Source organism: Carcharodon carcharias, chromosome 21 (assembly GCF_017639515.1).
Source record: "Carcharodon carcharias isolate sCarCar2 chromosome 21, sCarCar2.pri, whole genome shotgun sequence".
In the NCBI taxonomy this organism is placed as follows: domain Eukaryota; kingdom Metazoa; phylum Chordata; class Chondrichthyes; order Lamniformes; family Lamnidae; genus Carcharodon; species Carcharodon carcharias.
Genome location: NC_054487.1, coordinates 21,224,972 through 21,241,550, shown reverse-complemented (window position 1 = coordinate 21,241,550; position 16,579 = coordinate 21,224,972). Strand labels below are relative to the sequence as shown.

Sequence of the window (16,579 nt, the reverse complement as noted above, 5' to 3'; positions counted from 1 at the left end):
AGGTAGAATGTTTATAACCAAGGGGAAACAGAAATAGAGTGTTCAGAGAGCCAACAATTATAGCAGCATTAATGCAAGTGAGAAAGAGAGAAAAAAGTTACAATAGAAAGAAGGACTGGAGTGAGAAAGAGATCCTCCATTGGATGATAGGCTTTCCCCAGAGATCTGGGAAATGTTAGAAGAGTCTCCCTAGGTAAAGTAGAAGTATGGAAATCCAAGAAGGATTTAGGCTTTATACAGGAGTCAGAGCTTTTAATGTAGAAAAAGTTCTTGGTGCAAATAGAAAGTTCTTGGAGGCAAATTTAGTAATGGAGATGTGGTTACAAATCAGAGGAGATAGTGAGACTGATAGTGTCAACAAAGGACGATACCACCATCAAAGAGAGCATGTGAGAACAGAACAGCAGTTAACATAAAAGGGAACCCAAAAACTCTTCTATCAGCATGTAAAAAGGAGGGTGGGAGACTAGTAGGGACACAGAAGATGATTATATGCTCAGAGGCACAGGGCAAGGCTAGAATACATAATAAGTACTACAGATTGGTGTTTACTCTGCCGTGTGTTCAACCACAGTTTGACTGTTGGTTAACATGAGGTACATGTGAATTCTGAATGTTAGAGTATAAGATAGATATTGTAAATTGTTTTATCTTTCTGACCTTGTGCAGTAAAGTTTATTTTTGTTTGTTCAAAACCCATGGAATCTTGTGGCTTTATTCACTTAACAAGTGTCTTAAATCTCCAACTTTGTCTACTTTAAACAAATATTATTGGCCCCTAACCAGATCTTATCAACAACTTGGGGGGTTGGTCTAGGATCGTAACACACTTTATAGCCAATTAAGCACTTTTGAAGTGTAGCCAGTTAAATTGTAGGAAATGCAGCTGCCAATCTGAATACAGCCATCTCCAACAAACAGCAGTGTAATTATGGCCAGATACCTGGTTTTTGCAATGATTTAGGGCAAAATATTGGCCACGACACCCGAGATAACTCCCTGCTCTTTAAAATAGAGTCATGGGATCTTTTACATCCATCTGAAGAGGCCTTGGTTTAACCTCTTATCTGAAAGACGGCATCTCCAATAGTGCAGCATTCCCTCGGTACTGCACTAGAATGTCAGCCTAGATTTTTTACTCAGGTCTTGGAGTGAGACTTAAACCCACAAGCCTCTGACTCGAAGCTCAGCCATGGTGGAGACCGGGATGCACCAATTTTATGGAAGGACAGTCAACTGTTCCAAACTGCAGGAGAGATGGAGTGAATTGAGCAGAAGGTAACTGAACAGCAAAGAGCAAGTAATGAGACCATTGCCTCACCTTACCAAAATAAGCCAAACTATAACACAGCTGGAATTTTTACATGACACTTGTCCCCACCTTGTCTCTGAATGACCACTCGCCCATCCTTGTTAGTGCTCGTCAGGGCAAAGAGAAACCCCTCAACCTGCATCATGGGTGATGCCATGACAGGCTGCTCCTTCTCCAGGTCCTCCCCATGCTCATGGGGTGTAACTGCAAAATAAACAAAGTCAAAAATTGTTGACAACACAAAACAGGAACTTGAGCATCTTGATCCACCCAGCAGCAACGGGCAGACATCAACTCCAGAAATTTATTGCAATATATTACATCTTAAATCCAAATTATACCAATTTTGCCTCTCTAATCCCCATTTTATTTTTAGCTTTCACCCAGCCAATCTGTTTTTGCCTCCAGTTTATTCTGCTCCTGTTCCAAAGATGCTGACTGGCATACGGGTCAAGCTCATAGCAATGTCCACAATGTGTGCAGATATGAATAATGAGGATCACAGACTATCTGACCCTGGAAGAGGCAGCCTGCTCTCACAAAAGTCCACACACCTCAGGGCTACTGATACTAACATAGCCTATACAAAGCAACAATAGCAGTTGCATTTATATAGCTCCTTTCACATAAGAAAATGGCCCAACGTGCTTTACAGAAGAATGATCAGACAACAAGCCAAAAAAAGGCAATACTAGACCAGATGACTAAAAGCTTGGTTAAGAGGTAGGTTTCAGCTAACCTTGGGACCAGCAAGGCAAGTTAGATGGTCAGCAGTTTGGGAGGAATAGGGTTGAGCAGAAAGATGGGTCTTATGGACAAGATGAGCTTATAGAGGACACTAGAGAGGAGAGAAACTAGAGAAAGGTGCAAACTTAGGGTTTGGGCAAGGGGGATCTCGGAAGGAGCTTGGCTAGGTGGGCAAGGGAGGGACAGAACAGGGTGGAGAGGCAAGCAAGTGATCAAGAATGGCCTTTTATATAATTGGGACAGTTGAGCAGAGTGGCCATGTGAGGTGCCATGGTCAAGGGTGGGGGTTATGAATATGGGTAGAGTTTATATGAAGGGAGGCATTAAAGGAGGACAGTAAACTCAGGAATGAAAGGGCATGAGGAGTTGAGATGCAGGTTGAAATCTCAGAGGATGGGAAAGTTACTTGGGGCAGAGATTGAAGGAGGAAATCAGTGAGGATATCCAGTGAGAAATGTGGTGTGGGGCTTGGGTGGCCTGTAAAAGTGAGGAATTTAAAGGAGAGGGAAGAAGGGATGAATCAAGGTGAGCTGCTCATAGCAGGAGAAGGTGCTAAAGGAGTAGGGGCACTGACCAAGGTGTGATTTGGTGGCAAGGGTTGCACTCCACAAGGAGGGGCAGGTAGTGGTAGGCACAGGGGTGAAACTTCAGCAAAGGGCAAGGTGGCATTATTAAAATATCTATCAAAACCATGCAATCATTGACAGTAAGACCATAGATGGTAAAAGCCTGGTTTGTCAATGGACAAACTTGATTTAACATTGGTGCTACTCAATCTTAACCTGGCTGAACCAGGATCCACTTTCAATTGACCACAAGTTGAAGCGGCCACTGTTAGTTTATAAATCGTCAATGACAACTAATCAAATTTCATTTGTGAACGACCAACTTGTTCCTTTTAGCTATTTTAGCTCATGAAGTGTAACAAACTACCCACTCAAGTCTCCTGTGAACTTGAACTCAGTGCATAGTGCAATGCAAATGCAGAACATCCCAAGGAGCAAACCAGCTTCAAGGCTGGAGCCAAGTTACAGGACAGCTCACCAGAAAAAGAAACACCACAACCAGACAGTGAAGTTACACAGACCTTGTCCAGCAGATTTCTCATTGAGCTTCTGAAGAAAATTCTCAAGAGCTGCTGTCTTGGATCCTTTCTGATTCTCCGTGTCATTTGATTTTGAGGCTAAAACTTGGTACTTCTCCACAAACCCAAAGAGCTGTGGAATGAAGGGAGCCAGTAAAATGTCTGTGGCATGTTTATGGTGCATGCAAGAAAAAAAATTACTGGAAATAAAGAAACAAAATTGTTTTTTAAATGAACCCCATAACTTCTCTCAAAGCTTTTCACATACAGAGTAACATTTAGCAATCTTGTACTCAAAGGTTCAGAGAACTGACAGTACCATGTTGTGGTCTGATCTCTATTCTGCACTCTCTCATCAGCAGAAGTTGTGCTGATGTACCCCATAATGATTATGACAAAGTTCAATTTATATGGGCAAATGTGACACTGATTTTGTACACAGGTACAGCACAGGACCGATACAGCCTAAAGTTCCCTCTACATCGCAACAAACATGCCCAGAGCAAGTTAGATACGCAGACTTGCCAACTCACACAAATTCATTGCACGATACCTGATTCCTAAGAATTGATCACACGATTCGAGGCAGGATCTTCAGATCTGGCAATTTTGCTTCTTTTCCAAAGATGTGTGCACATGCACAGATGCACACACACGCGCGCAAACACACACACACACACACACACATGCACAGACACATACACACACACGCGCAGACGCACACACATGTGCAGATGCACACACACATGCGCAGACGCACACACACACGCGCAGACACACACACACGCGCGCACACACACGTGCAGACGCACGTGTGTGCACTAAAGGGATCGAGTTTTTTTACCCCCCAACGTTTACTGCAGCTCTGGCAGTCAAGGGGCAGACAGCTCCCATTGGGTTGTGGCTGACTATGATGATCCCCTGGAAGTCATCGGTCTAGAGTGCAGCAGTTCACAAACTGAGATCTGTGGACCTTTGAAAGTCAGGAGAGACTTTCCAGGGGGTTTGCGAAATAATCTCTCCAACAGGTGGGAGAGAAAAACATAGAGAAAAATAAAAAAAAGAGAAGTGATCTGTTTTATGTAACTTAGCAATGGTTAGTGTTAGTCCTGGACAATCCTGGGCTGGGTTTGCACAGGATAGTAAAATATTCCCTAGTCTGTTGCACTCAAGTGAGTACTCTCTATTTGGATGTTTATGGGAATTTTTTAACGATCAAAGTAATAATTTGCTTCGAGTCTGCTAAACTTCTAACTACAGCTGTGAAGCTTCAAACAGGTTTTATTCACCTTCTCTGAACGGTTTCTATTTTACTGTGGAAAGTTAATGAAAGATTTGTAAGGCCCAAAGCAGAAGAAGCTACTGGTGGATTTTCCAGTCAGCCGGCTTTCCAGCTCCCACTGGCTTGTTTTATTTTCAGTTCAGTGTAATCTTCACTGGATCACTGAACCAGGAATTTGTTTATATTTCAATTCAAGTGCTGCCTCGATATTCATATTGCATTTTTTCTAGAGGGAAAATAAGGTAATTAATTGTTATGCCATTATTATTTGACAGGAGAATATACATAAATAAAAATTCCTTTTTGACAATTCTGTATCCATCTTTTAAGTTTTATTTCAACATTGGTTTACATTTTAACAAATAGCAACTTGTGATCTGTATACCAAATCTCCTGCTCTTTTGTTGGTATTACTGAATACAGAGTAAACCTCCCTCTACACTCTCCCATTAGACACTCTCAGGGCAGGTAAAAATCTCAGAGTAAACTTCCTTCTATGCTAACCCAAACAACATGCTTCTCCCTTAAACTCAACACATAATCTCCCTGTACCAATTTAATATTTGCCCCCATGTTCATAGCATCTGCACTAATGATTTGCCGTGTGAGATTTACAGCATTTGCCAGTTCAGGAGCCTTTCAGTACTGTGGCTCTACCCCAGCAGGACTAGATGATACCGCTCAAACCTGTGAAACATCCAGCCAGTTGAGATGAGCTACTATAGCCCAGGCGAAAGTGGGATATTCTAAAGCAGGGCACCATGCAGTTCTGCTCAGACCTTGATGGGACGAGAGAGACGTTTAAAAAAAAAAGTGCACTCCAAACTCTAATACCGTGGCAATCAACGGGCGCTTACCTTTCGACTGAGCATACTCTTCACATAGTAACGCTGCACCTGGTTAAAAAGAGAGCAAATTGAATAAACACACAACCACTTCAAATTCACAGCATGTCAGTGATACAGAAGCAAGGGTTGGGGAATGATCCGGAGTTACTACTGAGATCTCAGCCCCAGGCACAACTTAGAACAACAACGGACCCTCACCAAGCAAACTATTCTTCCCTTCCTCACCCAAAGGGGCTGACATCTTAGAATAATAGAAACTTACAGCACAGAAGGAACATTTGGCTCATTGTGGCTTTGCTGGCTCTTCGAAAGGACTATCCAATTAGTTCAACTCCAGTGTTCTTTCCCCGTTGCCCTTCACTTTTCTCCCCTTCAAATCTTTGTCCAATTGCCTTTCAAAGTTATCACTGAATCTGCTTCTACCACCCTGTAAATCCGTACGCTTTGCAATGGTTGCCATTTCAATAAGAGCTCAGACGTGCAGGTAAAAGAAAACGTGACAGTTGTGAGTGCTTTGGGGTTGGAGTTCTATGGGGAAGAAAGTCCGGCTTTATGATAGTGAGAGATGAGGTCCATTTACAAACTACAAGTTAATGGACAATACAAGGCTATCCATCTGGTCCACCCAGCCCGTCCCATACACAGGTAGTGCCAGACAGTTTTATTGCCACCTTCTCAGCAGGATATCAGATGGCACTTTTGGAGAATTGGGCAAAAAGGCCTACAGGCACTGTGCACTGAGTGCCAGGATCAGAACCAGTCAGGTTTGGCCAGTCCCAGCCAGATCAGCACTTGGGTTGCAGATGTCATCACCAGGAGTAGTAAATGTGGGGGGGGGGGGGCGGGGGGGGATGTAGCAATAAACAGGACCTCCACACTGCACTGCACATAAACACCACTTACTTTGAACAGGTTAATGTTGTCAAACTGTGCACGGAAGAGAAAATCATTGATGGACTGTAACTCAGTTCCTTCAGGAAGTAGAAAGGAGAACAGAATGAGATTTGAAGTCAAGGCATATTTTTTGAAACAAAAACCAGCATAGTTATATAGATTTCACTAAATCTAGAGCTAGAATTGGCACTGCCAAGGGTAAGTTGCCTAATCCAACAACAAAGAGAAGCTCCATTCTGATAATAAAATGAATCTGTACCTCATTTTCATTGCTCCATACCCCTTTATATCCTTACTTAATAAAAATCTATCAATCTCAGTCCTGAAAGCTCCAACTCTCCTCTGACATCCACAACATGTTGGGCGCAGAGTTAAGATTTCCACTACCCTTTGAATAGACAAACTGCTTCCTTATTTCTCTCCTAATATTAATATCCCCTGATTCTGGATTCCTCTAACAGGAAATAGTTTCTCTCTGTCTAGCCTACTGAGTCCTTTAATCAAGTAAATCAACTCAATTAGAGCATCCCTCAACCTTCTAAACTTAAAGGAATATAAGTCAAGTTTATGCAACCTGTCCTCATAATTTGACTCCTTTAGCCCAGGAATCATCTTGGTGAATCTGCATGGCACCCACTTCCAAGGCTAACATAACTTTCCTGAGGCACAGTGTTCAGATATGAACACAGTTACTCCAGATGGGACCTGACCAAGGCTCTGTACAACACCAATGCCACCTCTGAGAAGAACAACTAACCAGGAGCAGTAACACCTTAAATGAAGGGCTACTCACCCACCCACCCAACAGCATCATGAGTCAGGTAGAGTTCCTCAACCCCTTCAACAAGACAATAGATTACGTCACTCATCCAACACACATCACCCCAATGCATAACTTGCGGTAGCTAGTAAGCTAATGGCAGAACATCCCCCATTCACAAGTACACCAGAGAGCCAAAATTATTATGTTTTTAAATTAATTCACGGGATGTGCGCTTTGCTGGCTGGGCCAGCACTTATAGTTGCCCTTGAAAAGGTGGTGGTGAGCTGCCTTCTTGAACCGCTGCAGTCCATGTGGCATAGGAACACTCTCAGTGCTGTTAGGGAGGGTGTTCCAAGATTTTGACCCAACGTCAGTAAATGAATGGCGATATATTTCCAAGTCAGGATGGTGAGTGGCTTGGAAGGGAGCTTCCAGTTGGTGGCATTCCCATCTATGTATTATGGTTTCACAGAAAATCTCCCAAGAAAGGCTAATCCCACTTATAATCATTCCATTGGCATCCAGTGTGGTTTCTGCACCTATCAGAACACCAGTGAGGCTCAAGTAACTGGATAACTGAAGGGAGGACAGTCTATAGATTCAAAGTAAGCAACTTAGGATATTCCAAAGTGTGGAAGTGTCCATTCACCTACCTCCTTGAAAAATCTTCTGTGTGTTAGGATTTTGTCCAACCTTTCCTGGTTAACCATGAAAGAAGAGAGATAATAAAGAAATCAAGGCCACAAAGAAAGTACAAACAATAGAAAGCAGACTATAAAGACAGGAACCCAATGATTTAGTGGGTAGGACACTGGGTTCAATCCAGACTGATGGGATGAAGGTCTCCTTTCCCTGCTGACTGGAAGGCCCCAAGTGAAGTGAGTTTGGACAATCTCTATCCACTACCCATAGGTCACAGGGTCACAGGACTAAATATCTCAAATTAGGCATTCTCAAAATAGTGCTTAAAACCTATTATATTTCTAACTTTTCTCAGTTCTGATGAAAGATCACAGACCTGAAACGTTAGCTGTTTTTCTACCCCCAGACCAGCTGAGTATTTCCAGATTTTTCTGATTTTATTTTAGGATTTCCAGTATCAGCAGTATTTTGCTTTGGAATTAGCCGTGGGTTCCTGGAATGGGAAACATTGAAGGAGGGAGCAGTCTTCTGGGTTGGGGTATGTTCTTGGGACAGTGTAGAGGCAGCTTTACTCTGTTTCTAACCTCATGCAGTACCTGTCCTGGGAGTGTTTGATGGGACAGAGCAGAAGGAGCTTTGCTCTGTGTCTAAGTGTACTCTAACTGCCCTCTGTCTGGAATAGTAAGCCTGGGTGACTGAAATGGAAAGTGTTCCATTCCCCCAGTGCCAAAATCTCTCACACTGATCAGCACAGATCTGACAGAAAAGAAACGTTTAAACCAAAGGACAAAAACAATGCTCACCTCCTAACACCTGGAGAAGATTAACGAGGATGTAAAGGATCTGTTTGATGTACATCAGGTTTTTGGCTTTCAGTCTGTTTCTGTACATCAAAAGAAAAACATGCTGTCAGGACCATAAGACCATTTTACACCCTGCACAATGCCCATGATGTACAAAGGCTAATGTCCATAGGTACAACAGGATCCAGGTTGATAAAACCATACAAATGTGAAAGCGATATGTATCGTGAAATGACAGAAAGGGGTAAATACTTGTTAGGTTAGTGCTGATGGGGCTTGGGAATAGAATACTGGAGCGAAATAGTCCAGCCATCGGTGCTAAGGCTCCTATTGTCCCTAATTAAGGACAAAGACAGAAAACCAAAGCAAACCAGACACTGAATTGGGGGGGAAGTAAAGGATATAATGACTTGAAAGCAAATAGAGTTAAACATTTGGGCAAATCAGCATGGAATAATGGGAGGAACACCAAACATTATGGATGGTGTAGTGTAGCCAAAAATGAAGAGCCAAGCAACAAACAGTTATTTTTGTATTTTCAACCTCTTCTCTTGAGGGGCAATATGAAACGGGGGATGGATTCACAGGATCACAACATAAATGCACCTTTCACAACAGCTATCATCTTTATACCAGTGGACAGAGGGTTTTACAAGCATCCACTACCCACACGTGATGGGGGTATGGGGCTGCACCCACTGGAAGCAAGTATTCTGCTGAATGTCAACCCAGAATTCAAAGATGCAACTCTGGTCTCCATTTACCAGGAGTGTCCGGAGTGAGTTTAAACCCTGCCCCTGTTAAATCAGAGGCAGTAATGTTACCACTGAGTCAAGGACTCATTTCACTAGGTGCATAAAAGTCAGTAGATCTCAGGCTAAAACTGCACCCTGGACAAACACACCCAAGTCTCTTTGAACATCAACCTTACAAGTTCCGCACCTTTTAAAAATATTCTGTTTTTCTATTCTTATGATCAAAGTGAATATCACAGAATCACAGTGCAGAAGAGGCCCTTCGGCCCATCGAGTCTGTACCGACACGTGAGAATAACCTGACCTTCCCACCTAATCCCATTTACCAGCACTTGGCCCATAGCCTTGAATGTTATGACATGCCAAGTGCTCATCCAGGTACTTTTTAAAGGATGTGAGGCAACCCGCCTCCACCACCCTCCCAGGCAGTGCATTCCAGACCGTCACCACCCTCTGGGTAAAAAAAGCTTTTCCTCACATCCCCCATAAACCTCCTGCCCCTCACCTTGAACTTATGCCCCCTTGTGACTGACCCTTCAACTAAGGGGAACAGCTGCTCCCTATCCACCCTGTCCATGCCCCTCATAATCTTGTATACCTCGATCAGGTTGCCTCTCAGTCTTCTCTGCTCCAACGAAAACAACTCAAGTCTATCCAACCTCTCTTCACAACTTAAATGTTTCATCCCAGACAACATCCTGGTGAATCTCCTCTGCACACCCTTCAGTGCAATCGCATCCTTCCTATAATGTGGCGACCAGAAACTGCACACAGTACTCCAGCTGTGGCCTCACCAAGGTTCTATACAACTCCAACATGACCTCCCTACTTTTGTAATCTCTGCCTCGATTGAAAAAGGCAAGTGTCCCATATGCCTTTTACAGCACCCCACTAATGTGCCCCTCTGCCTTCAGAGATCTAAGGACACACACGCCAAGGTCCCTTTGTTCCATACTATTAGTGCCATACTATTCATGAATGCTTCCTTGTCAAATTATTCCTTCCAAAGTGTATCACCTCACACTTTTCAGGGTTAAATTCCATTTGCCACTTATCTGCCCATTTGACCATCCCGTCTATATCTTCCTGTAGCCCAAGACACTCAACCTCACTGTTAAATACCCGGCCAATCTTTGTGTCTTCCGCAAACTTACTAATCCTGCCCCCCACATAGTCATCTGTCGTTTATATAAATGACAAATAATAGGGGACCGAGCACAGATGCCTGTGGTACCCCATTGGGCACTGGCTTCCAGTGACTAAAGCATCCTTCTGTCATCACCCTCTGCCTCCTACAACTAAGCCAATTTTGAATCCACCTTATCAAATTACCCTGTATCCCATGTGCATTTGCCTTCTTTATAAGTCTCCCATGTGGGACCTTGTCAAAGGCTTTGCTGAAATCCAGATAAACTATATCAACTGCACTACCCTCATCTACACACCTGGTCACCTCCTCAAAAAATTCAATCAAATTTGTTAGGCATGACCTCCGTCTGACAAAGCCATGCTGACTATCCCTGATATCCTCACGCTTCCCTACATTATACTCCATCTGTAATCTTGTTGTCCACTACCTTGGCCTGTCTGTATCTCTTTGCAGCTTCTGTGTCCTCCCCACCTAGCTTGTCATCATCAGCAAACTTAGATATATTACTCTCGGTCTCTTCATCTAAATGATTAATATCAATTGTAAATAGCTGAGGCCCCAGCACTGATCATTGCAGCACTCCACTAGTCATTGAAAAAGCCCCATTTATGCCCACTCTCTGATTTCTATCTGTTAACCAATCATCAGGGGTCAGTGCTGGACCTCAACTTTTTACAATTTATATTAATGACTTGCACGAAGGAACTGAAGGAATGGTTGCTAAATTTGCTGATGACACAAAGATAGGTAGGAAAGTAAATTGTGAAAAGGACATAAGGAGACTACAAAGGCACATGGATAGGTTAAATGGGTAGACAAAGATCTGGCAAATGGAGTATAATGTGGACAAATGTGAAATTGTCTACTTTGGCTGGAAGGAAGAAAAGATTATCTAAATGTTGAGAGATTGCAGAACTGAGGTTCAGAAGGATCTGGGTGCATGAATCACAAAAGGTCAGTATCCAGATACAGCAAGTAATTAGGAAAGCCAATAAAACGTTATTGTTTATTGTGAGGGGAACTGATTACAAAAGTAGGGAGGTTTTGCTTCAGTTGTACAGGGCATTGGTGAGACTACATCTGGAGTATTGTGTACAGTACTGGTCTCCTTATTTAAGGAAGGATGTAAATGCGTTGGAACCAATTTGGAGAAGGTTTACTAGACTAACACCAGGAATGGGTGGATTGTCTTATGAGGAAAGGTTGGCCAGCTTAGGCTTGTATCCACTGGAGTTTAGAAGACTAAGAGGTGACTTTATTGAAACCTTTAAGATCCTGAGGGGTCTAGACAGGGTGGATGTGGAGAGGATAAAAACAAAAAACTGCGGATGCTGGAAATCCAAAACAAAAACAGAATTAACTGGAAAAACTCAGCAGGTCTGGCAGCATCGGCGGAGAAGAAAAGAGTTGATGTTTCAAGACCTCATGACCCCTCAACTTCTGTTGAAGGGTCATGAGAACTCGAAACGTCAACTCTTTTCTTCTCCACCGATGCTGCCAGACCTGCTGAGTTTTTCCAGGTAATTCTGTTTTTGTTTTGGATGTGGAGAGGATGTTTCCTCTTGTGGAAGAATCTAGAACAAGGGGTCACTGTTTAAAAATAAGGGATCACTCACTTAAGACAGAGGAGAATTTTTTTCTTTCAGATGGTCCTGAGTCTTTGGAACTCTTCCTCAAAAGGCAGTAGAAGCAGAGACTTTGAATATTTTAAAGACAAAGCTAGATAGATTCTTGATTAACAAGGGGGTGAAAGGTTATTGGGGGTAGGCCGGAATGTGGGGTTGAGGTTACAATCAGATCAGCCACAATCTTATTGAATGGCAGAGCAGGCCAGAGGGGCCAAGGGGCTACTCCTGCACCTAATTCGTATGTTCATATGTATGTTCATCGCTATCCATGCTAAAGTATCACCGCCAAATCTATGAGTCCTTATCTTGCCTATTAACTTTTTGTGTGGCACCTTATTGACTGCCTTTTGGAAATCCAGATATACTACATCTACTGGTTCCCCTTTATCTAATGCTCTTTCCAATGGTATAATTACTGTTAAGGGTCCTATAAACAATTCCACCAGTGTTTTTTTGACTCTTGCTTTCCCTAATTTCCACCCATACTGATTCTACTTCTTGATCTTCTGAGGCCAGATCCTTTCACTCCAATGTCCTTATGTCATCTTTTACTATCAGGTCTACTCCTCCTCCTTTGCCATTCGGTCTGTCTTTCTGCAATATTGTGGACTCTGGAATATTTATTTCCCATCCTTGATCACCTTGTAACCATGTCTCTGTTATGGTGATTCAATCTAAATCATTTACCTCTATTTGTGCCACTGGTTCACCTATTTGATTGTAGATGCTGCTTGCACTTAGATTGAGAACCTTCAATTTTTTTACAACTATTGCTTGCAATGTCCTTATTCCCTGTTTTACAATTCTTGTTAACTCTCTGTCCCTTCCTGTCCCACTCTTCTTGTCCTTACCCATATTGCCTCAACATTTCTTTTTTGATTTCTAAATCTCCCTTCACGCTCCCCCTCCTCCTCCACTCCACCCCACCCCGTAAGTTTAAAGCCCTGTTCACAGCCCTAGTTATATGAATGGCCAGGACATTGGTCCCAGCCTGGTTCAAGTGGAGTCCATCCCAATGGAACAGCTCATTGCTCACTCTTCCATGAGTACTGATGACAGTGCCTCATGAATTGAAATCCCTTCTTCCCACACCACTTGCTGAGCCACGTGTTTAATTCTCGGGTCTGCTTGACCCTACACCGTTTGGTGCGTGGCTCAGGTGACAATCCAGAGATACCTCTGATGTTCTGTGTTTTAATTTGGTCCCTAACTCCTCAATTCTCTTAGCAGAACATCATTCCTGGCTCTACCTATGTCACTGGCTCCCACGTGGACCATGACAACTGGATCCTCTACCTCCCACTCTAGCCGCAATGTCCTTAATCCTGGTACCAGGCAGACGACACAACCTTTGGAGCTCCCGGTCAAGGCTGCACAGAACTGTATCTATCCCCCTGACTACATGCCCAACTTAAATGGCATCCTTCAGCATGGTGCCATGGCCAGTCTGTTCATCCACCCTGCAGTCCTTCGCCTCATCCACACAGGTAGCAAGGACCTCGTACCTGTTGGACAAAGTCAGGGGTTGAAGCTCCTCCATCACTACATGCTGGTTCCCCATACCTACCTGACTCTCAGTCACACCCCTCCTGTCCCTGATCGCTGACCAACTCTAAGGTTCTGCCTAACCTAAGGGGTTTGACTGCCTCCTGGAATAGAGCATCTAGGTTACTCTCCCACTCCCTGCTGCTCCGCATCGTCTGCACCTCAGACTCCAGCTCAGCAACTCTAAGCCAAAGTTGCCTAAGCTGCAGACACATACTGCAGGTGTGGTTATCCAGTGTGGCAATGCATTCCACAGAGTCCCATATGCTGCAGCCAGGGCATACCACCAGCTTTGCCAGTTCTGTCCAACCTCATTCATTTAATTCGTCAATTAGTTAATAATTTACACACAAAGTAATGGAAAGTTGCACTCACCTAGCTTGGAGACAAGGAAGAAACCTCACCATTACTAGAAGTGAAAAAGGTAGAAAAAGGAGCACCTCTTTGCCCCTCTACAACAAATTCCCACCTCAACTAAATTCTCAACTATACATTCTGCCCATGTCCATCTCACTGCAGTGTTGTCTCCTTTCCATCCAACCATTACTCCATGAAAAATTCAACAAATAAAATTCAATGAAAGTACCACCCACCAGCTGCCATGGTGGGATTTGAATCCAAGCCCCCACAGCCTCTGGATTACCAAACCAGCGATTGTACCATTACACCACCATCTCCCAGTCTTTCACAGATTTAAGGAAGAGTTGATCGCTCAGTTTTAAATGAGCATTTTAGGCTTCTCTTTCTGAGGTTTAGTCCTATAAGCACAGATCACTGTGCAGTGAATCCTCCAAGCAGCCACGCCTTCACATTAACCCAAAAAGTGAGGGCCATTGGGCTCTCTGACTTCAGTAGCATCACAAGCAAGGCCAATTCGACCTTCCCATGCTGCCACCACCACCACCCCCCCACCCACAAACAGAATGCAGAGGACAGGCATCAACTAACAAGACATTCGGGCTGATTTTTGTCCCCCTCTGGTCTCTGTGCAAGGAGAGGCCAGTCGAGGTGGTCAGCTAACTCAGCAGAGACCAGGGATCAAACCTAGGACCCTCATGGTGTGGATGATTCTACCATGCAGCACACTTCATTTAGTAAACAGAGTCACTGACACTCCACAACTATTCACAGGTCATATTGGAGAAGATGGAACTGTGCTTTGCGAAGGGAGAATAGGGCCTTACCTGTACCGCTCCATGTACTGTGAGAGCTGTGAGTGAGCGCAACACAACTGAGAAAAGAAAAACACAACAAAGCATGAAGAGGCTCACTTCTCATTCTGAGGGTCAGAGATTCCTATACAATACTCCTATTTACCTAACTCCTTCCCTGTGGCATGTTCACAAGCAAAAAGTCAGAAACCAAACATAGACTGCAAGCAAAAAGCTCCTGGACAGGGTACAAGAGGAAACTGATCATTAGGTGTCAGCTATGGCCTCGGTGTAGGCAACCTGACTTCAAAAGGCTGTGGTTCAAGCCCCACTCGAGGTTTGAGCGCATCATTTAGGCTGACATTCCCAGTGCAGTACTGAGCTGCCATTTTTCAGATGAGCTGTCTGAGTCCCATTTGCCCTCTCAAGTGTAAAAGATCCCATGGCACTACCTCGATGAGCAGTTTTGGCCTGTGTTCGAGCCAATATTTACTGTCCATCATTAAAAAAGTTAAAAACAAAAATAAAAACAAAAAACTGCGGATGCTGGAAATCCAAAACAAAAACAGAATTACCTGGAAAAACTCAGCAGGTCTGGCAGCATCGGCGGAGAAGAAAAGAGTTGACGTTTCGAGTCCTCATGACCCTTCGACAGAACTAGGTGAATCCCAGGAAGGGTTGAAATATAAGCTGGTTTAAGGTGGTGGTGGTGGTGGGGGGTAGGGAGAGAAGTGGAGGGGGGTGTGGTGTGGTTGTAGGCAAATGCAGTGATAGAAGCAGATCATCAAAAGATGTCACAGACAGCAGAACAAAAGAACACAGAGGTGTCGAAGTTGGTGATATTATCTAAAAAAAAGTTAATTGGCCATAGCTCTGCACAAGCTGGCTGCTGTATTTCCTACATTACAGAAGTGATTACACTTCAGAGGTATGTCACGCTGTCAAGTACTTTAGGATACCCTTACATTCTGAAAGGCACTATATAAATCGAAGTTTTTTTCCTTTTTCTTATTTAATAAGTGATCTCTCTCACCTCTGATCTGTCGCGACTGCTCTTTAACTTATTGATGCTATCTATGGTCAGTGATCCTCTGAACTTTCCTCCACCCACATGCTCTCCCTCCTCACTGTGGTTTAAAGCCAAGACTAGTACCTCATTCTCTACATTATGTCAATATTTAAACCCAAAAACTGCAATCTCATCATTTTTTGTCAACCATCATAGAGCCACCATCCCAGACAACTTCAACACCATCGCTGGGTATATCCTGTCCTGATAGACACAGCAGAGATGATGGCAAAGTGGTTTACAGTCGGGAGAGGGTGCTACTGGAAGTCCTCAACATTGACTCCAGGCCCAAAGAAGTTTCATAGTATCAAATAAGGGCAGAATAAGAGAAAAAGGGAGACTTATGGCAGATACCGAGGGCTCAAAACAACCGAAGCACTAGAGGAGTGTAGAATGTGCAGGGGGGAAACTTAAAAAGGCAATTAGGAGAGCAAAAAGGGACATGAAAAAACATTGGCAAGTAAAATAAAGGAAAATCCAAAGTTATTTTACAAGTACATTAAGTGTAAGAGGGCAACTAGGGAAACAGTAGGGCCCATTAAGGACCATAGTAGTAATTTGAGTGTGGAGCTGGAAGCTGTAGGTAGGGTTCACAAATGAGAGGGACTAAACCAGCTTATATTTCACCTCTTTTCTATTTTTACTTAGTTCTGTTGAAGGGTCATTCGGACTCGAAACGTTAACTGTGTTCCTCTCTGCAGATGCTGCCAGACCTGCCGAGTTTTTCCAAGTATTTTTGTTTTTGTTTTGGATTTCCAGCATCCACAGTTTTTTGCTTTTATCTTATATGAGAGGGACGACATGGGTATGGAAATCAGGCAGAAGGGCCGTGATATAATTAAAGAAATTAGCATAGAAAAGGGAGAAGTTCTAAGTGGTCTGACAGGCTTAAAAGTAGATAAACCT

The 16,579-nt window shown here is 43.5% G+C and overlaps 1 protein-coding gene across 2 annotated transcripts in view; it reads right to left on the bottom strand.

Moving 5' to 3' along the window:
• The window catches only part of ddx11 (DEAD/H (Asp-Glu-Ala-Asp/His) box helicase 11), an 85,643-nt gene that overhangs the window by 27,599 nt on the left and 41,465 nt on the right, over window positions 1-16,579 (bottom strand). For both annotated transcript variants that reach the window (XM_041216427.1, XM_041216428.1), the window contains exons 11-17: window positions 14,638-14,684; window positions 8,376-8,455; window positions 7,584-7,628; window positions 6,177-6,244; window positions 5,283-5,321; window positions 3,147-3,276; window positions 1,382-1,516 (exon numbers count right to left, since the gene is read on the bottom strand). In XM_041216427.1, coding sequence (XP_041072361.1) covers window positions 1,382-1,516; window positions 3,147-3,276; window positions 5,283-5,321; window positions 6,177-6,244; window positions 7,584-7,628; window positions 8,376-8,455; window positions 14,638-14,684 — 544 coding nt within the window. The remainder of the gene's footprint in view (window positions 1-1,381; window positions 1,517-3,146; window positions 3,277-5,282; window positions 5,322-6,176; window positions 6,245-7,583; window positions 7,629-8,375; window positions 8,456-14,637; window positions 14,685-16,579) is intronic.